We start from the raw sequence: 23,282 nt of genomic DNA, 5'->3' as shown, positions 1-23,282 counted from the left end.
TTTCCCAAATTGTGATGTGTGTGCACAGGGGAAAATGACAAAAGATAAAAGCCGAACGCCAGACAAAATAGCTACAAAAATTCTCTCACTTGTGCATTGTTACTTAGCAGGTCCGATCAGCCCGATGGGGGGAAATAATCTAAGGTACGTTTTGAACTTTATTGATGATTTTTCCAGTTTAATTATGGTTTATTTTCTAAAAAACAAATCCGACACTATCCTCGCCACTAAGAAATATTTAGCTGATGTTGCCCTGTACGGTTTAGTAAAATGTATTCGCTCAGACAATGGGACTGAATTTACTAGTAAAGACTTTGAACTTCTATTAATTAACCACCGTATTAAACACGAGAAATCGGCGCTGTACTCTTTTTTTTTTTTTTTTTTTTTTTTTACACAGTGATCACCACTTATCAAGGCCCGGAAGCCACTCAGGGATAAGGGTTATTGCAAGTACATTATGTTAGTGTGGAGATTTGATGAAGTGTTTACTTAAGGAGGCGGTTCATTAGGAATTTGTTAAAGTTGGACTTGAACACATCCAGGTTGTAGTCCGGTGGGAAGCAGGCAGACGGAACAGAGTTCCACAGGCGTGCAGTTCTAAGAAAGAAGCTTTGTTCATGGAATCTACGTTTTGATTTAGGCACAGATATAGAGTGGGGGAAATTTTTCACAGTGGATTCAGCTAGACGGGTGTTTTCCGTGAAAGATTGGCGAGGGGGGACCAGAGATTGGAGTTCAGACGAGCACCTACCATGGAAATAACGATAAAACAAGGATAGGCTCGCAACGTCTCTTCTGTGGGAGAGAGGTTGCAGGGTAGAGAAAAGGGCATCCCCCACTAAGCTACGAAGTCTATTTTGTACTCTGTCAAGGCAGGATAGGCTGTTTTTAGCAGCTCCTGCCCAGATATGGCAACAGTATTCCATCCTTGGATGTACTTGGCTTTTATATAGATAGAGAATTGCATCAGTAGTGAGATATCTTCTGGAGCGGTAGAAGGATCCCACCATCTTTCCAGCGACCTTGGCAACAGACTTGATGTATGTGTTCCATTTCAGATCAGGAGTAAAGGTCAAACCCAGAAGCTTGTCAAAACACGGGGCCTCACCCAGACGAGAGCCATCCATCACAATTGATGCCAGATGGGGATCAGAGCGTTGATGATGTAAGGATAGGAGTTTGGTTTTGGATGCATTAAAGGTAACCAGCCACATCTTCCCCCACTGAACCACGCGCTCGAGATCAGAGGAGAGAGAATTAGAGAGAACTTTGTCATTTACAGCCTTTGATGTGTTGCCGTAGATGGTCGTGTCATCAGCATAGATGTCAACGAATGATTTAAGTACGTGTTTAGGGAGGTCATTGATGTAGATCAGGAAGAGAGTTGGGCCCAGGATTGACCCCTGAGGGACTCCAGCATTTATATTGCAGGCCTCCGATTTTTGTCCATCTATCACTACTCTTATGAGCCTATCGGAGAGAAATGATTTAATGATCGAGAAAACATTTCCAATTATACCGTAGCTGGAAATCTTGTGAAGTAGACCCTTGTGCCATACCTTGTCGAAGGCCTTTGATATGTCAAGAGCAATTGCCCTAGAAAGGAAGCCTTTGTCAAGAGATTCACTAATCCTGTGGGATATAACCGTCAGCACATCTGCGGTAGATGTTGCAGAGCGGAAACCATATTGTGTGTCACTAAGAAGGTTATTCCTGCTGAGGTGGTTGACTATTTCTCTATTTAATATGGATTCCAGCAACTTACTCATAACACACAGGAGACTTATTGGTCTGTACTGAGAGGGAGATGACTTATCACCTGAATTCTTAAATACAGGGCAAACTGATGAGGTCTTCCAGGGAGTCGGAAAGCACTTCTCCTTAAGGCAGCGCTTAAATAGTTTCGTAAGTATGGGAGCAAGTTCTGGTTGAAGCTTTTTTAACACTATAATTGGGATGCCATCAGGGCCAGTTGCTTTACTGGAATCTAGGTTCTTGATTAGCTTGGCGACCTCATGCACGGATATTTTTATGTTACCTAGCTTGTTCTGTGTTATAGGAGGAAATATGGGGAGTTGATGGCCTTCGTCGCATAGGGTAGAATTAGCTGCAAAGTTCTTTGCAAATAGTTTGGCCTCGTCTGACGCTGACAAGATGAGCTCTGGTCCATTGATAATGGTTGGGATAGAATGCACACTTCTGTTCAGGATCCTATTTGTTATTTGCCAAAACTGGTGGGAACCAAGCCGCTGATCAGCTACCTTGGATTTAACAGACTGGGCATATAGCTCTCTTGCATTTTTTATTACTCTTTTATAGTGGTTGCTGGCAGTCCTAAAAGCAGCTTTAGTCTCAGTACATCTATTACGTTGGTAGCTATGGAAAAAGTGATTTCTGTGCACAATAGCAGCAGCACATTCTGGGGAGAACCATGGCTGGCTGTTAGGTTTTTGTTGGATTTTTTTAGATAGCATGAATGGTCTATGCCTACAATTAACCATTCGGTCAGATCTGATACTATAGAGGACACTTCCTTTTTAAACATGGAGTGCAGAGGTAAATCAGATATGAATGTACGGAAGCTATCCCAGTCAGCCATAGAGTATCGGTATACAGTATGGTGGAGGGGTACGTCTGAGGGCTTCTTACATTTCGTTTTTATCTTAACTGATACGACGGAGTGGTCGGAGAATCCTAGAGGAGAATGAACAGAACATGAACATAGCTCAGGGGAAGTTGAGAGAAAAAGGTCTAGGAGGCTTGCATATTAACCGAGTGTATCGGGCACACGGGCGGGTTCGCGAACAATCTGAGTGAGGTCATAAGCAATGGCAAAATCATAACAAAACCTCCCCTCATCATCTGTCTTATTTGAATGGGTCAGCCATTCCACGTCATGGACGTTGAAGTCACCACAGATGTGGATGTTAGCCGAGGGATGTGAAGACAGTATGTGGTCTATTTTCTCAGATATGCTCTTAAAGATAGTAACTCCGCTGTTGTGGGGCCTATAGAGGGCAAATATAAATGCAGTGGTGTTAGCAAGTGCAACCCTGAAGCACATATAGGGTAAATTAGGATCTTCTCTAGAGATATCCCTGCCACACGGGAAGCCATCCTTAATGTAGGCACATATTCCATGCCCATGGCGATCTTGGGTGTCAGATTTAGCTGTTAAATTAGAGTATCTGTTAATTATGAACTCATCTAGGGAAGTGGTCGGCCCTATTCCAGTTTCACTTAGAAATAATATGTCCGGTTTCGTCTCCTGTAATTGGGTTTCAACCTCTGGAAGGTTGGAACGTAGACCCCTGATGTTGGAGAAGGAGACCTGGTAGTAGGGGTCTACGTTGGAAGATGGGGTTCTAGGTTTAATCGAGTTTTTATTCTGGAGATATTTCATGTTGAGGTTTTGGGATTTGTGGAATAGGTCGGCATACTTGGTTAGAGCAGTACAGAGAGGAAAAATAAGAAAGAAAAAGACAGGAAAATTTTTTTTTTTGTAGCACACGAAAAGGTAAAGCCGTAACAATTACCCACTAGTATGGCATCGAGAGGCCCCACCAGAGACCACTGCATGGTCCAGATCCACTCACCAAATGGCAATACAGCAGTCCCAGTACTTTGCACCTGCTGATAGGACAGCCTCCTTAGTGGTTAATCCAAGGTTCGGGTCCCTGACTATTAGGCGGATAACGTCAGCCCAGAGAAAACGTTTACCTCCAGCACCCTTACTAGTGACATGGCCACAAGGACAGACAGACACAGAAAAATTTCCGACATCTCAGACTACTGGTCACCAAGTACTACCGACCTTTAAGCAGCTTTTTCTTCACCCTTTGTCAGAAAAATCACGTATTGAATGAGGACTGAGGGACAAAAAAAGGAGAAGCGAGAGTTACTGGAGCTGCCGATAACACATCCACTGTATTATCTACTCTCCATTTAAAAAGAAAAAAAAAAGGGGGGGTACAAGTGACTTATTTATATCTAAGTAGTAAGTCCGGTGCTAAGTTAACAATTCAGGACACTTTTGATGATAATCTCCCCTCCCATATTAATGGGTGGAAGTTTGTCATTATCTATCGAGTTTGAATCATTAGAGTTTCACCTTATAATTAATTAAAATCCAATAATTAACAATTATCAATTTGTAAAGTCGGCTTAATATTAATTTACATTCGAGTTTAGATAATTATTGAAGTTGAAGGTTTTACTTTAGGAGGTTCGTTTTCATGAGTAACTGTTTCTTTGCACTGTATTATATTTCGAATGTACTGGAACATAAGGCTACCAATATTAGATGGTTTGATTGGCCAGCAAGGAAGCAAGCATTTTCAATACAGGCAAGCTTGCAGTAATAGTATATATGAAGTATACTACTTAAATAAAGTCCTAAGTTTATCTACTCTAATAGAGAATAATTTCCGGCATTTTTTTTTTTTTTATCATTAGTTTCCGGCATTTTGTTTGTTTTTATTGTTTACTTTGTAGCATGGGGGGGGACGGATAAGACAGGAGAATACAGACAAAATACATAAATAAAACACGAAAAACAAGTCCCCTTTCAAAATGGCACAGCTGAAAGGGCATGGCGAACCCTTTTTGAGATGACAAGATGCCTACTTATCGAATTGAAATTAGCGCATAGTTTATGGATATACGCTTTAATGGCAGCAGCATATATCAGAAATAGATTGTTCAATAAGAGGCTAGGAAAAACGCCGTATGAAGCGTTTTGCAGTGTAAAACCTAAATTTAACAGAATGCATCTATTTGGTTCTGATTGTTTTGCATTTACAGAAAACACCAGTAAACTAAATACTAAAAGCGAAAAAGGTACTTTCGTAGGTTATGATAAAAATAGCCCGGCATACTTAATCTACTTCGCAGCTCAAAATGCCATAAAAAGGGTTAGATGTGTAAAATTCAAGGATACATTAAATTTAAAAAATGGCGATCCAGTGAATGAAAAACGTGAAATATTGCCTAGCATCTTAATCGATCACAATGAAAATATTAATAACGACGACAATTACAGTACTTCTGACGAAAATAGTAACCAGACACGTCGATACCCAATAAGGGAGGGAAAAAGGCCAGACTGCTTACAAATTGAAAAGATAAAAGATTACGCCGTGGATTACTGTTATTTGTTGAACAGCGCACCGGAAAGTTATAATGAGGCGATTAATTCAGCAAATCACCAAGAATGGGAACAAGCTATGGCATCCGAATTGAAAGCTTTATCTGAAAATAACACATACGAAATAGTGGCAAAACCAACAGATAAAAATATGATTTCTTCACACTGGGTTTTTTCCAAAAAAATCACAGCTTCTGGCAGTGAAACTTTTAAAGCAAGATTTGTGGCAAAAGGTTTCTCACAAATTCCTGGAGTGGAATATTGTACAACATTTTCACCAATGACAAATTTAACGACAATTAGAATTTTATTACAACTTGCCATTCAATACAATTTAAAAATACATCAAATGGATGTAAAAAATGCTTATTTAAATGCTCCGATTGACTGTGAAATCTACAGAGAAAAATGAAAAATAAAAATTGGATGTGGAAATTAAATAAATCGTTATATGGACTAAAACAAAGTGCACACAATTGGAATTTAACACTCCATAATTATTTAATAGAACAGAAATTCAAACAATGTCCCGTAGACGCGTGCATGTATACCAAAAATGTAGGTAATAAATTGTTGATTTTGGTTTTTTGGGTTGACGATGTATTACTCGCTTCAAACTGTGACAACAGTTTAAGAGATGTTAAAAATGAATCAAATAAAAAATTTAAAATGGCCGATCTTGGACGACTGTCATGGTTCCTCGGTATAAAATTTACCTGTGAAAATGAAACTATAACTATGAGCCAATCACGATACATTGAGAAAATTCTGCTCACGTTCGGAATGCAAGATTGTAAGCCACGTTCAACTCCCATCGAAATGGACATAAATAAAAATATAGGGACCGAAACAAAATTCATAGATAACCGAATATACAGGGAAATGGTAGGGAGCATCATCTACTTGATGACCGCAACAAGGCCTGACATATGTTACACTGTAACAAAGCTATCTCAAAACTTATCGAAACCGACAATTAAAGACCTTAATCGTGCAAAACAAATCCTTCGTTACCTAAAAGGAATCAAGGAACAATCTTTAAGATTTAAAAAATCTACATATCCTCTAAATTTAGAAGGCTTTTCGGATTCAGATTGGGCTAACTCTAAGGATAGAAAGAGTATAGCAGGGTATTGTTTTAGACTGTCAAAGACGGGACCTATGATATCTTGGAAAACTAAAAAGCAACAAATTGTTGCCCTTTCTACTTGTGAAGCAGAATATGTTACTCATTATACGCAGGAGGCAATTTTTCTGAACACCCTTCTAAAATCTATTTTAAAACCAGATCTAAGTAAAAAAACCTATAGTAATTCATTGTGATAATCAGAACAGTATCTTATTGCCTTATTCTAATTCACTGTGCAACAAATTTGAATTGAAAAAAAAGTACAAGACATATAAGACCTGTTTCGGTGTAAGAAAAGTAGGCTGATTCAAATCTGACATTTATTTCTCTGGATTAGGTACCATTTTCATGTACTATATTATTAATTATTTTGAAAAAAAAAAACCACCGAATTCACCAGTTTAAACAACATTTATCCTCTTAACTCTCTTGTGTAGAGTGTCATCATCCTTTTTTCAATTCCAGCAGTAGTCTGCCAACATACTAGTGTTCCATTTTCCTTTAAAACGTTTTTCTATTAATGAAATATCTTGATGGAACCTTTCGCCATGTTCATCACTCACATGGCCAAGATTCTCAGCAAAAAAATCCAAATGAGAGTGGAGCACATGAACTTTTAGAGACATGTTACATCCCATATCATGAAAATGATGCAATAGATCATTCACAACTTGCACAGTCTTCTTATAGTACTTACCAACACAACAAACGCCCTCGTGTTTGTGCCTTGTATAGGCATGCACGACAACAAAACTTGGGTTTTTATAAGCGGAAGTCTCAAGGTTGTCAGGAATCTACAGGCGCATGCGCAAGAGAAGGGATTGAGATAGTGATATAAAGGCAGGTCGAGTGAGAAGGTTGTTGTTGTTGTTGTCATTGGACATTACAGTGACGCATGCGTTAGCAGGTGATTAAGAGGCGGTTTATTTTTGTGTGTCAAGTCGCGCACCTCGGTGAAGGTCATATAAATCGTTCACCTCGGTGAAGGTGAAGGTCATAAGCTATTTCGGCTATTTCATTTTGTCTCTTTTCCTGGATAACTATGGCTGGGGCAAAGTTTGATTTAAAACTGATACCCGAATTCGTCGGATCCACTTCTGTTGTCGACTGGGTCGAAAGGGTTGAGCTGACCTGCAACCTCTGTGAAGTAAAGGGGGTGCATACCGTGATTCCCCTGAGATTGGCTGGAGGCGGCCTAAGTGTATATCAGCAACTATTGAGGGCTTCCACCAGCGTATCTGTAACGCCCATGGAACATTTGTTAGAACGTGCTCAAGTCATTATCAGAGATGAGGAGGACCTGAGGGAACCGGTTGTAATGATGGCGCAGGCAGCCAAGACTAATGCTGAAAAGAGTCCCAGTTTGAGACCCACGACCAATGGGAGATGTTTCTGCTGTGGCCAGCGAGGCCATATCGCAAGAAATTGTACTAACAAGGGGCGGGGGCGCACGTGCTGTTTCCAATGTGGTAGTTATGGACATTTATCCCAAAATTGTGCGGGAAATGCATCAGGGGGCAGGATGTCAGCGCCGCCCTGTTCCCCGGACAAGATTTAATTGAGGCGCAACCGACAATAAATGTGTACGTGGACCAAGTGCTTTGTTCAGCTCTTCTCAACTCCGGGTGCTCACACACCATCATGAGTGCCAAGTTGTGTTGAAACTGGACAAAGCAGAACATCAAAGTAACCACAATAGGTGGCAATACGCAAGCTTGCTGTGGAGCCGGAACTGTCAAAGTCCACACAGACTCTGGTGTGGCCGCAAAGATTAATGTGCTGGTGATGCGAGGGGATTTACTGGGATTCGATGTACTGTTGGGATATGATGCTATTAAGGCACTGGGGGGAGTGGTTATCGGAAGAGATGGGTCTGTGCGATTTTTGGAAACCCCAGTGTGTGCTGCAGTTCACATTGATCGGCCTGATTTTAAGGTGGACTACAACCCTCACCAAAAAGCATGGACTGCATCGTGGAAGTGGACAGAAGGAAGGGCGCCAACCGAACTCAAGAATAGCATTGCAGAGTACTCGATACCCGACGAGGCCCGTAATGAATACGAGAAGGAACTTGAGGCATGGATCCAGGATGGATGGCTGATCCCCTACCCCAACAAGCTGGGACCACCCAAGGGTCTGATTCCCTTAATGGCGGTAGTCCAGCATAACAAATCAAAAGTTTGTCCGGTGCTGGACTATCGTGAACTCAATAGATACATTGAGACGTACACTGCCGATGCTGACGTGTGTGCCAGCAAGCTGAGAGAATGGCGCCAGAAGGGCTCCAATGTGTCTATAGTAGACTTGCGGAAGGCTTATTTGCAGGTGCGAGTGGATGAGACATTGTGACCGTTCCAGACAGTGTGGTTCCGGGGTCAGAGATACTGCCTTACTCGGCTTGGCTTTGGGCTGAATGTGGCACCGCAAATCATGAAGACCATCGTAAATGCAGTGTTGTCCCAGGAAAAGACCACTGAGGACGCAACATCAGCCTATATTGATGATGTGTACGTCAATGAAGACGTACAATCTGCGTCGCACGTCAGAGAAAAGTTAGCTCAATTCGGGTTGGAGTGCAAGGATCCCGAACGTCTGAGGGATGGAGCACGGGTATTAGGATTGGACGTTTGCGGAAAAGACGCGTGCGTTAGCAGGTGATTAAGAGGCGGTTTATTTTTGTGTGTCAAGTCGCGCACCTCAGTGAAGGTCATATAAATCGTTCACCTCGGTGAAGGTCATACTTCTGAACAATGTTTTCCCAGGAAGTTATCACAAACTTTCTTGAATGACTCAAAGGCACATTTTTCTTTTCTCGTGAGATGTGTGTTAAAAGTTTTATCAAGAACAATTTTTCGAATTTGGGGACCTATGAAGATACCTTCTTTTATTTTAGCTCGACTTAATGAAGGAAACTTTTCTGCAAGATATGCAAATGCCAAGGAATCCTGGTCTAGTGCTTTCACAAACTGCTTGAACAAACCGAGTTTAATATGCAAAGGTGGTAAATGGATTCTATCACTTTGCAGAAGTGGTTTGTGTTTGATGTTATGTTTTCCTTGCTCAATTTCATCTCTAGCAGGCCAGTGCTTGCGTACATAGTGTTCAGCCCTTGCTCTAGAGTGCCATAAGCACAAGAAGCAACAACATTTAGTATAGCCTGGCTGAAGGCCAGTGAGCATGGCTATAACCTTGAAATCTGCACAAACATGCCATTTATGGACTTCATAATATATGCTTGCTAAAATTGTTTTTAAATTTTCATATGATTCTTTCATGGTTGTGCTGTAAGCTATAGGAACAGATGGCAGGGTGTTCCCATTGTGAAGCAAAACAGCTTTTATGCTTTCCTTGGATGCATCTAAGAAAACTCGCCAGTTGGTGTTATCATATTGTATTTCCAGCTGTTCAAAAAGTCCAACAATGTCATTGCAGAAGCATAACTCATCTGTCAAAGTGAACAAAACATGCAAGTTTTGTGCACGTTTTCTGTACAATGTTATTTTCACACCTTTTCTAAGAAGATTTCGTTCTTTAAGCCTTGATGCAAGAAGTTCACTTTTGTCTTTGGTTAAATAAAGATCTCTGCATAAGTCATTTAGAGCATCTTGAGAAAATAGTATTGGTTTATTATTGCTTTCTGAATTAGAAAATTCTACTGTTTCATCACTGTAATGTTCATTCCCACTGCTTGAACTCCACATTTCCTGATCAGGGGGTTTTGGTACAGGTAATTCTTTTGAGTACTCAACTGGACGCATTGCTGATTGCAAATTTGGGTAAACAATGTGTTTCTTTTTTTTTGCTGTTGTACAGCCCGTATAGTCTTGCTGACAAAAATAGCAATCATTAGAATGATCTTTCTGCTCTCGCCAAATCATTGGCACACCAAACTTCATGTGAACATTCTTTTTTGCATACCATGTGCTCAATGTTTTCACACATGTAAGGCAACATGACTTGTCTTGGTCTCCTATATCAAAATGAAAGTACGCCTTGTACAATTTCTTGATATGGCTGGTAATGTTGCGCCTTTCTTTAGCAAATGTTAATTCGCCACATATGTAGCAGAATTTGCTTGGATCATTTTTGCACTGTCTTGAAGTCATCGTCAAAGCCTATACTGCATCTAAAGAATAAAGACAAGAAAAAAAGTCAATTGTTTTATAAAGAAAAATAAGGATTCCATAATGTGAACATGTTAAGCCATTATAAACGCCCACTAGCAAGTTATTAGATTCTTTCGTACATAAAGTAAGGGGTTGATAAAATTTCATTTCTATCTTTTGCATTTAATTTAGTAAATTTTCAGAAAAGAATGTATAAAATGCCCCTTTATGTTTAAAACATTAAAATACACAATAATCCGGTCTTTATTGTAGTTTTTAGTTAAAAAATACTTTATTAAATGGATATCTATTTTTAACCCTCAGATTTTTTCCCGTGCCCTACAAATAAGGTTCTGAGGCAGGTTTTAGCTTTTCCTTGATTTTTTTAGCCTACATTAAAAAATGCCTTTCTTGATGAATACCATGGCTTTTCGGAAGGTGGTGAACACCAAACCATGTGCTACAGCATTATGTTTTTACTTTTGAAAAAATTAGCCCTTGGTCTAGAAAATATTATGCTAACCAAGCTAGCTCTGTCATCTAGCTCTCTTAAATCTGGAAAAATAGCTCATTTCGGCTGACTTTTTCAAATAAATGATTTAACAAATAATGTACATAATATGTGTATATTAAACTGTGTTTTTCTCTTAAGATTTATAATTTAATACACAATATGTGACTGCAAAGTCGTCAGTAACCCATTTTTGACGTTTTTACTGAAATTTATGACTGTGGCAATTTTGCACAAATTATACCTAATTCAACAAAAAGAAAGCCAGAAATAAAATTTCCACGTTACTAGGTATACAAAAATTGCTGCAGATATCCTGTACTTTTTTTAGTGTTGCACAGTGTTATTAACGTGAATGTCATTAAGGTGTTTCATGACGATAATGCTGGTTCGAACCTCGGCAAGTGCCATTTGCATTTATCATTACAATCGGCACACTGCATATCTCTTTTACCTTACAACATGCGTTTGGGAGGAGAATTTCCCCATGAAATTCCTAACCAGAGGCTACCGGCACATGGGATTTCCATCCGGGATCCCAATATACGTCAAACCCTTGGGCTAGTCCCCAAAACCATTACAATATATATATATATATATATATATATATATATATATATATATATATGAGTGTGTGTGTGTGCAAAACTCCTCTCTGAATATTTAGTCTACAGACTTAAAACTTGATATATATAAGGTATTTGGACCTCAGGAACACTTTTGAATTGGTTTTTAGCCTGGCAAAATAGTTGCTAAGAGATCAAAATTGGAAAAAAAAAGTTGAATTTTGCAGGAGTAATTAAACTAACTTCTAAGCACGAGTACATATACATTTTTAGCTTTAAGTCCTTTAATTTTTAGCCTTTTTTGATAGCTCAGAGAATTTACTCTATAATTATAAATACGATCATTGCATAAATTAAAATATATTTACGCACATTTTATAACCAGGCAATGCCGGGCACCCTACTAGTTTGTTTATAGAGGGGACAACCCGTTACTGCATTGATAGATTTCATGATTCTAGGATTTTTATTCTGTAATTTTGGCTGCTTGATAATTATGCATTTTGGATAACCACATTCATTTTCAATGAACTCATTCAATGCCTGCCATATTTAAGCTCACAGGCAAGTATAATTTAGATGTTGATTTTTTCCATTTATATTTTTGTATTATTTCAGACGATAATATTTTTCATACACATTTCGTTAAATAAGACAAACAGCTCAAATTTACTTAATTACACAATTACCATGTATAGTAATCCATGCTTTTGCAACAAAATAAACAGCATAACTTTTTTTCAAAGGGCGAATAACATTATCTACTTTGGAAATATTCTCTATTACATTGTATATCAATAAACACAATCATTCAAATAAACATAATAGATGAATTGATTATTTAGATTTCTATTTTCCAAGTATCAGGGGTCTTCAGAGAAACACCTGCTTTTGGCAAGGTTTTTTCCTTTTTGGGGGGGGCGGTCTACATAAGCAGTAGCAAATATTTCCCCCTCTTTAGATTTACTCTTCCCACATGCCTCAAAATAACTAGGTCTTTTTTAACACAGTTACACTGGGAAGCAGTCACATATAGCTGAAACTAACAACATTATGTTTCTGCTGTGTTTTACGTTTTTCTCATCATTATAACAGGATTTTTTACAGCTTAATGGAGGGAACCGACAGCAACAATTGTAAAGTAACACAAGGTCCACCACCTCAATACAACACTAACTACCAGTGATAAGAACTCCCTGCCAGAGACATCCAGTGGATGCAATTGTCCAAGAGTTGAGGACAGACAATTTCAGTTAGGAGCATTCCAACGGAGGACAACACCGATCATGACCATCAGTGAGTTCTAGTTACGAAGGCAATCAATGCCTGCTAGTAAATGACGACAATTATATTTGGGCCACAGCTGCCAGTGTCCACTATTTTCCAGAGCCGGCAGTGGCTCCCCAATAACAAACATAGTTTTATTTGTTTGTGGGGGAGGGGAGGACTTTACCGATTCTGCTCTGGCTTTGTGTCATACTTCCATCAGGCAATGCCGGCACACAGGTCCTGCTAGTTCAGTATATTACATGCGGAAAATGTTCCCATCTAGAAAAATTTCTCATTATGCAAATGAAAACAAAATATCTTTCTATTTTGCCAATGGCTAGCATCATGTGTTTTATTTAAATATTCATCTTGGGGATTCATTTGGACAAACTCTATCCAGTAAGGTTTTCTATTATTTTCGGTTTGTATGTGTGTGGAGGAGTGGGGGCTTTTTTGTCAATTATATGTAAACAGGCTGAAAATATATATACAAAAACGAATTACAAAAAAATAAAATAAATACATATTTATATTTTAAGGGGGGGGATCATTTTCCGATATTAATTTAATGTAAAATGATAACCGAATGATTTCTTAATTTTAGAATGAGGAAATTGGGGTGGTGGTATTTTTGTTTTTTCATCAGCACATTTCATTTTTTTTCTGTTTTAAATATAAATGTGGGGGTTATACTATCTCAATTTTTATCATTTTTTTTAGAGTATTGGGAGGTGGGGGGGTATTTTCTCAATTTTTAAATTAGACACACAAAAAAAATCATGGTGGATAATACCCATGTTTGGTTAAGTAAAACTAATGATAATGATTTAGTGGACTTAACTAAGCAATCTACTAACCGAACTGATCTTTTTTCATCTTTATCCTAAACTAACCTTTCTGAACTATTTCCTTTCATGTATTATTCGATTTGTCTATACAAACCACATTAAAAATACAACATAAAAGGTTGAACATGTATGACTCATCTTGTTGTTGTTAAAACTATGTTTGTTATGACTTTTTTTTCAAACAAAAACATTAAAAGTAATATAAAAGAAATTTAGGTTTGTAGGAGGATCCTACTGTAGTATCTATGTGGATCCTACTGTAGATACTACAGTAGGTTTCCACATTTGAAAATCAACACATGCTTGACAAAGGGATGACTTCCCAAAATATATAGCATCATGGATATGCCATCTGACCACCTGATAGAAGTAAGAACATAACATATTTCATGTAGAATATTATATTATGTATATATATATATATATATATATATATATATATATGGCTCATTCCATGTCAAATCGACAAATTTGCCGGGGGGGGAGGGGGGCACACAACATGTCCGACATGGATTTTTTTCAAACTTGCTACATTTTTAGATCTCCATGAAAGGAATTGAATGCCACTTTTTAAACATCTCAAGGTCAAGGGGTTCCTGAGATATGACCTTGACTTTTTACAAAAATGAATTTTTATGAAGAAGTGTCCAACTTTAAAAGACAATATCTCTTTTTTATGGGCCTACAAAGTTCATTCATATATCATTTTAAAGTACTTGAATGGATCTATAATTTTATCTGGGAATATTTTTTTTCAAGGTCAAATTAAAAAGTTGACCTTGACCTTAACTTTTAACCTGAATTATCTCAAAAACCGTTCTTTCAATTTCTTTTAAATTTTGACAGAAGATTTGTCTATCTTATGACAGTATATATTCTAAATTTCATGATGGGACCTTCACTGGATCTATCGTTACAAGCGTTTAAAAGAAGTGGTCAAATTCAAAATGGCGAAACATAGTACCTGCAACTTCATATAAAAAATTTTGATATTTCCCAATATGGTCAAGTTTGATATCTTTGTAAAGCTATTTTGATGCTGATTAATATTTACATAAAGACCTTGGTCAAAAAGTAAAAAAAAAAAAATTTGTTGATGAAACTGAATTTTCTTCATTTGTTTTTTGGTACTTGTGCACTTTTTGAACCATGCTGAAATAATAACGTTATTTCGGAAACCATTCTTAACATGTTGAGAGGAGGTTGTTTTGTAACTAATGTGTACTTTCACGTAACAATTTAATAAAAAAGAACATATCGTAAAACTTTAAATTAAGCTGAAAATACAATTTGAAAAATAGCGCGGTTCAAAAAGTGCATAAGCACCGTTTTTTTTTTAATGCACCACGAATTTTGTTATGGAAAAAGTGATATATAGTAAAAAAAGAATTTTGAAAGGTGTTAAGGGTTTATTAAATTATATGATATGTGATCTCAATGGTGAACAAATCTTTCTTGATGACTAATATTCTAAATCTACTAAAAGGCAATTTCTGTTTATTGGTAATTTTGTTCAATGAAAAATTTATAAAATGCATGTTCTTAAAAATTATTGACATGTTGAATTTTATGCAAATTCTGGTTGTGAAGTCAAACTGTTTTATGACTTTCATACTTTTCTTATACAACACAGATTTTGATACAGAAAGTGATGTAATAAAAATTTTTTAAAAGTGCGTTGAGATTTAATTAGGTTATAGTATGAAAAGAATAAACAACATTTGATGGCGATGGTAAACAGTTTGACATTTTTAGAAGTCTTAAGTATACACTATATACACAAGAAATCAACATGTGTTCATTAGGATACATTTCAAAATGAAAAATCTGTTTTACTGAAACATTTTTATAATAATGAACATTAAAGTATTTATTTAGATTTTTCTTTCATAATCTTTCTTTCTAAAATATATGATGCATTTTTCATCTCATTTTTTGAAAGTTTATAAGATATTCCTGTTTCAGTTATTGGATCAACTGAGCTAAGAATATCAGAATATTTCAAACTTGATATATTTGGATGTGATGGATAATAGAAAGATGGAGAGGGTCCATTTGGTTGTAAAAATATCACTTTCACCTTCAATTTAAACAGTCTATTCTTATCAGCATATTCTTGTGATATTTTCCTTAAAACTTTTTTGTATTTCTTCTTATGAATTTTAAAGGGGTTGCAGCATCCTTTTTCAAGACTATTCTTACTGGCTGAATCCATTTGGATAGATCACTTGAAAAAGGATTATATCTAAGAAAGGATAATTATTAAACCTTAGTCCAAAAGTCTGAAAAAAAAAAATCTGATGTAAATACAAGAGAAGTTTGCTGCAAGTGAAAAAAGATCACAAAAAATGTAATTTTTAATCATCAAAAACCTAAACACCTCAAAAGCATGTGAACCCGATCTCATCCAGGCTGTGCTATTAAAACAATGCTCTGCTTAGTTTGCTACAGTCCTCTCTAAACTTTACAACAAAGAATCTTCTTTTCATGACTGCCAAAAGAACTGACCCATTAAATTATCGCCCTACTAGCCCCCTCTTTTCTCCAAAATATTTGAATCCATAATCAACCAAGCTCTAGTCCACCACCTCACAGATGCTAAACTTCTGACCAACCAACAATATGGATTTAGACAAGCCTGGTCTACAGTTGATATCCTAACTGTAATCTCTGAGCCATACACTGGATAAAGCAGGGTAGGGTAGGGCGGTAGCCCTAGATATATCTAAGTATTTTGATAGCGTATGGCATGATAGTCTTCTCAGGAAAATCAGGTCACTGGATGAATACTTAAAATAATCAAATCCTTCTTAAATAAAAGAGGAACCCAGATTATCATTGCCGGTTGTACATCTAAACCATATGATATAAATGCAGGTGTACATAAGGGGTTAATCCTCGGACTTTTATTATTTCTAATTTGAAAATATTTTTGCCGGCAAAAATGTGTGCTTGCACATACAACAATGACCATCACTTACAACAAAGACTTACATTATCAAATATCCGGAAAACTACTTATTTATGGAAATTTAAATGTGATATTCGTTTTCATCACACACGAAAAAAAAACCCTACTTTCGTATTTACAAAATAGAAAAAAAAGTGCTTATATATTTTTGGTAACTTGCTATTTTTCAATAGTTTTTTTAGGTTAAAGTTTCATAATATCTTTTTTTTAATAAATTCTTAGGTGGAAGCACAAAATAATTACAAAACACTAGGCACCTTCAAAGTTCGCCACAGAATTAACCCCTTATATGTAACACGATGTAACTTTATTATAATATTATAAATATAACTTTTGTGCCATTTAAAAAAAGGGCATAATAAACAAGTAATAATTTTTCCATTTTTTTCAGCGTATGAAATTAATAAAAATGCGAGACGAAAATTCACGTTTACATAAATAACGCTTTAAAACAACGTTCCCACGTAGTAAGCATTCAGAACGTGAAACACACCCGTGTTTGATAAATCTAGCAAAAATCAACTAATGGTCAGATTTTTCTGAAGTTTTCAATACTTATCCATTTTACAATGAAATTTCCGTAAAATATATGAGAAATATTTTTTTGGTGCGTGTCCCCCACCTCTATATTTATTTTTTTTCAAAATTTTAACGAAATATATTTAAATTGATCGAAATTACTATTTATTATGAAAGATAAGAGTTCCAAGAAATACAAAATATTTATTTTTTTACATTTTAAATGCACAAATTGGACAAAAACTTACCTTGAATTTGGAATTAAAAAATTAATATAAATTTAATATTATTATATCCTTTTCAAATAACGTCTTTTTCTCCAGTTGAATTGAAGAAAAAAACTTCCTAAAAGTTAATTTTTAAAAGATTAAAACTCCATTATTTCAAAATGTTCTATACAACATAGATTAAAAAAAAAACTGCTTAAATTTTAATATTAAGTTATAATATAAACATGACTCTTGTCATCTATTTCATTGCCAGATTAAAGACGATTGAAAACTATTATTGTGCGAAAAATAAACTATTTCAAAGATCACTACGGTTTCTAGTTTGTCCCTTTTTACCAAATAAGATATGGAAACCCATAATTAACCAAAGGAACAGTCGTAAATATTTAGTAACACTGTATTTTATAGTTAATATATAAATGTTTAGAATATTACTAATCATTAAACTGTGTAAAACTTAAAACCTAACAAAATTATAACAAAGATTGTTTGAAGAAGGTAAACAAAGGTTTTTAAAACGTTACTTCGCTTCTGCCGTTCCATATTTCGTAAAGTAAACACAAGTCTGACGTCACGGGATTATGTACAAAATTCTTCACAAACGTTTGGAGGTCCCTAAAAAACACCCTCCGCATGTTAAGAATGGCTTTCGAAATAATAACATTATTTCAACACAGTACCTAAAATACAAGTACAAAAAATAGGCAAAAGAAACAAATTCATTTCCGTGTTTACAAAATAGGGTATCGATTTACTATAACGTCATAACTAAAAAGTGAGCACCCCCTTACAAATATTAACTTTTAATTTTTTTTTTCTTTAATAATCTTGCATATAAGTGTCCATTCAATAATAATTCACTGAAAAATAGCATTAAACCGAACAGAAACATTTTTAGTAGGAGTGACGCTCCTACAGGTTCACCATTTTAATAAAAATATCTACTAAAATTCTACATAAAATTAATGAAAATAGAACTTACATTTTTATGGTGACTGGCAAAATGTCAATCTTGTAGCATGAATTTTCCAAGTCAAACTCAACAGCAAAACGATTTCATTAATATTATCTTTTTTATAATTTTTTATTGCTTTTTATCTTCACCAATCCCTCTACTACATATATTGAGAACTTATTTTTATAACAGGCAGTAGTCTCAAGTAAATGGACTGTGACTTCAAAAATTAAAAGATGTCTAACATAGGTGATAGAAGTTTCACTTACTGAAAAACCAAAGCATTTTAATATCTTTTAGCACTTTCTTGTCAGATGTGTTAATGCTGAAGGACTGGGCAAGAAAAAGGTCATGTTTTATGTTTTTTTTTCACACAGCTAAAATAAATCCACATCATATTTTTATGCTCTTAGCTTTTATTTTTACTAGTAGCTTAAAACTAAATGTTCTATAGATTATCTTCTAATACAAACAAAAGAAATGTTTAACATTTTTTTGGAATGTGGAATGAAATGAATGAAGAAGAAAGAAACAAAAATGACTGCCTTATCTCTTTATATGCCTGCAATGTGACCACCCGATATGCAAATGAGATGCTCCTGGTTAGAGATAAAAGAGGGTTGATTTTTAAGAGGCATGGAATCGTTTGGGTTAATAAGCAAGGACCCTAAGCGCCTAAAGGACGGGGTGCCTGTGTTAGATCTAGAGGTCTATGAGAAGGGCAATACTTTGCGATGGAAGCGAGGGAGTGCGATTCCAGAGTTACCCAGTGTATTGACAAGACGCATTGTGTTTTCTATTTGCGGTAAATTAGTAGGACATCTACCTGTCTGTGGATGGCTCCGATCGGCAACAGGAGAGTTAAAAAGATGAGTAACTGCAGTAACCAAAGGATGGGACGACATGGTGGATGATGATTCTCTCCAGCAAATGATGGCTGAAATGTTGTCCAGATTACATAGAAACGACCCTGCCCAGGGTGAGTGGCAAGTATCTGGAAACGAACTGAATGCATGGGTTAACACAAGTTCACTGGCTACAGGTGTTGTGTTGGAACAGTTGGGTGCTGTTGTGGAAGATGCATGCTGGCTTCGTCCGAAAAATGATGCCCAGCATATAAATTTGGCAGAACTTGATGCCACATTAAAAGGGCTTAATCTTGCATTGCAATGGCAGGCTAAGGTTGTGCATCTCCACACTGACTCGTTGTGTTTACCACTGGTTGACCGACACCTTGACTGGAAAGGCTCGAGTTAAGACCGGAGCTGCAAGTGAGATGTTAGTACGAAGGAGACTGGCCATAATAAAGTGTATAGTTGATGAATACAGCTTGCAGGTGAACATTACCTTAGTTTCGTCGATGCAGAATTTGGCTGATAGCTTGACTAGAGTACCAAAGAGGTGGATTGATGTAATGAGGCAGGGATCTGATCCTCCACAACAGACATGCGTGGCCGTAACAAATCAATTAACACCTGACCAGATCCGTACAATACATCAGCAGAGTGGACATCCCAGAATTCGGAGGACAACATATTTTGTCCGAAGAGTGTGTCCTTCAACTACAAGAGCATCAATCAAGGCAGCTATACGCTCGTGTGAAGAGTGTCAGCGATTTGATCCGGCACCGTCCCAATGGCAAAAAGGGAAGCTTGAGGTGGAGGACAACTGGTATCGAGTAGGAATGGATGTAATGTATTCTGACTGATAACGCCACTACGTTTCGATGTCAAGAATTTCAGAAATTTACGCAGGAATGGGGGATTAGAATGCATTACCGATGTGCATATTTTCCAGAAAGTAACGGTATAGCGGAGCGGTGTCACTGCACCATTAAAAGAATTGCGGCCAGGACACAGTGTTCTATTCCAGAAGCTGTGTACTGGTACATTGTGACACCAAAGGACGATGCAACACCAGAAACTGCACCAGCTAATGGGATTTACCGCTATGAACAGCGTATAAAAGGAATTGATGTCACACCATCAGTGGTTAGCGTTGTCAATACACCATATCAAGTGGGAGACCGTGTTTGGGTAAAACCCCCAAATGCTGGGTGCACTGTAAAATTTTGCAGAGGAAAAATAGACAAAATCATAAGTCCTCAGACCATGTTGATTAATGATGTACCACGTCATGTAAAAGATATCCACCCCTGTTATACCTCTTCTGATTCTGAGGATAATGAGGAAGATCACATACAGTTCAGGGATGATCCTGATCGCCTATTGCCCCTATAGGTGAGCATAGAAACACTACCTACAGAACCAGATGAGGGAATGATGGAACATACTAGTGGCAATAGTGATGAGGACGATGGACATGAGGAAGTAATACCACCAGTTCCTCATCAAAGTACCCGAGAAAGACGAATACTGCCCACCCGCCGTGATTGTGAAACACCACCTATAGCACCACGAGAGGGGATGATGGAACATACTGAGGAAGATGGAACCGAGGAAGTGATGTCTCCGATTCTTCGAAGGAGTACCCAACAAAGACGGATACTGCCCCCTTGCCCTGATTGTGAAACACTGCATAGGGAACCACAAGAGGGGATAATGGAACAGACTGGGGGCAATAACGGTGGTAATGAGGAAGATGGCAACGAGGAAGTGCTTCCCCTGATTCTTCGAAGAAGTACCCGACAAAGACGACTGCCCCCCTGCCCTGTGTGTAATCATGAGATCAGGGAGGAGTGTAGGGAAACGTGCGACTTACCTAACTAGCACGTGTGCATAATTCAACAGGTCGGTCGTGGAATGAAATGAATGAAGAAGAAAGAAACAAAAATGGCTGCCTTATCTCTTTATAAGCCTGCAATGTGACCACCCGATATGCAAATGAGATGCTCCTGGTTGGAGATAAAAGAGGGTTGATTTTTTAGAGGAATGTTCATTTTGAAGTTGGATTTTGAAGAAATAAGTTGAATTAGCAGAAGTTTGTTTGGAGTTGAGAGAAGGTGCGTTACGTATACAGAAGTTTGGAAGTTGGAAGTTTGGACAACAGTGTCAATCTTACCCAGGAAATTATTGGTGTGACGGGCGGAAGAAATAACACTTAAGTTATTGAATTATAGTCACATAAGTTTTCTGATTCCAATACCTAAAAAAGTTCTAGATGTTCTAGATTCTTATTAACTGCCTCAACACTAATTATATCACTATTTTCCATAACAAAATCTGTGTTGCATTAAAAAAACAAAAACAAAAAATAAAACAAATGAAGAAAATTCAGTTTCATCAACAAATTTTTTTTTTTTACTTTTTGACCATGGTCTTTATGTAAATATTAATCAGCATCAAAATAGCTTTACAAAGATATCAAACTTGACCATATTGGGAAATATCAAAATTTTTTATATGAAGTCGCAAGTACTACGTTCCGCCATTTTGAATTTGTACACTTCTTTAAAACGCTTGTAACGATAGATCTAGTGAAAGTCCCATCATGAAATTTAGAATATATACTGTCATAAGATAGACAAATCTTCTGTCAAAATTTAAAAGAAATTGAAAGAACGGTTTTTGTGATAATTCAGGTTAAAAGTTAAGGTCAAGGTCAACTTTTTTAATTTGACCATGAAAAAACATATTCCCAGATAAAATTATGCTGATTAATATTTGCATAAAGACCTCATGGTCAAAAAGTACAAAAAAAAAAAAAAAAATTCTGTTGATGAAACTGAATTTTCTTCATTTGTTTTATTTTTTGTTTTTTTAATGCAACACAAATTTTGTTATGGTAAATAGTGATATAATTAGCGTTGAGGCAGTTAATCAGAATCTAGAACATCTAGAACTTTTTTAGGTATGGAATCAGAAAATTTATATGTGATAATCCAAGTACTTTAAAATGATATATGAATGAACTTAGTAGACCCATAAACAATAGAGATATCGTCTTTTAAAGTTGGTCACTTCTTCATAAAAATTCACATTTTTGTAAAAAGGTCAAGGTCATACCTCAAGAACCCCTTGACCTTGAGATGTTTAAAAAGTGGCATTCAATTCCTTTCATGGAGATTTATAAGTGTAGCAAATTTGAAAAAAATCAGTGTCGGACATGGTTTTACCCCCTATCGATTTGACATGGAATTTGACATATATGTGTGTGTGTGTGTGTGTGTGTAATTGTTGTATATTGAGATTCCACTGAAACAGGTATGCACATACATAACCAATAATGTTTGTATCATAAACAGACTAATATATATATGTGTGTGTGTGTGTTTTCGCAATATGTTTTTGAATGAATTCAATTATTTATATGAAAGTGCATTTTTACCTTATATATATATATATATATATATATATATATATATATATATATATACACACATGCACACATACACCATAAGTATAAATAAAAACTGTAAATTAGAAATTTACATGTACAAATTTATTTTTTGACAGAATACCTCCAATAATTTTTTTTCTTTTTTTAACTTGGTTGGGATAATATAAATGTTAATACGATTATTGGACTGAAGCTTACTTTTACATTTACCTCGTAAACTTCCTCAATTAATTACATCATTATATATATATGATTGCACATATACACACACACATGTATTGATTTGATAAAGCGTAACTGCATGGTCGGTTCCACCATTATACCTTGTTGCTTCAATGTGAGTCTATCCGTTAAATCTCTGCATTGTTCTGACTTCTGTAAATCTAAATTTCTTTTATATACACATCAAACAATGCTTCAAGTATACTACTTTAACTGATTAAAAATGTTTGAATTTGAAATAGTTGCACTTACCTTAAAGTTAATGTGAAACGTGTAAACTTGCAACAACAAAATCATAAGTTTTATATTGAACAGCGCTATTCATTCATTTCCTGTAGATAGAGGTAATTTTTATTGCATTGTCACATTCAGGACCAGGTTATACTAATAACTACTGTTTGCTCTGTATCCCCCTCACATGTGAAACCGTAAAGGTTGTCGTACGTAGGAAGAATGGAGCACCAGTAAAAAGGCTAAAACAACAAAATTGTGAATTACATAGTTTATT

At 36.4% G+C, this 23,282-nt stretch overlaps 1 protein-coding gene across 2 annotated transcripts in view; it reads right to left on the bottom strand.

The window, feature by feature from the left end:
* Positions 1 to 23,282, bottom strand: part of LOC145295620 (uncharacterized) — a 112,940-nt gene that overhangs the window by 24,093 nt on the left and 65,565 nt on the right. The window contains exon 2 of one of the 2 annotated variants that reach the window (XM_080141482.1): positions 6,673 to 10,404. The exons of the other annotated variant lie outside the window; for it this stretch is intronic. Coding sequence (XP_079997608.1) covers positions 9,014 to 10,384 — 1,371 coding nt within the window. The 5' untranslated portion in view covers positions 10,385 to 10,404 and the 3' untranslated portion in view covers positions 6,673 to 9,013. Of the gene's footprint in view, positions 1 to 6,672; positions 10,405 to 23,282 lie in introns of those variants that run through there. 2 annotated transcript variants of the gene reach the window in all.

Source organism: Euprymna scolopes, chromosome 2 (assembly GCF_053919585.1).
Source record: "Euprymna scolopes isolate OS-2025 chromosome 2, ASM5391958v1, whole genome shotgun sequence".
Taxonomy (NCBI): Eukaryota; Metazoa; Mollusca; class Cephalopoda; order Sepiida; family Sepiolidae; genus Euprymna; species Euprymna scolopes.
This window is presented reverse-complemented; position numbering and strand designations above follow the sequence as displayed.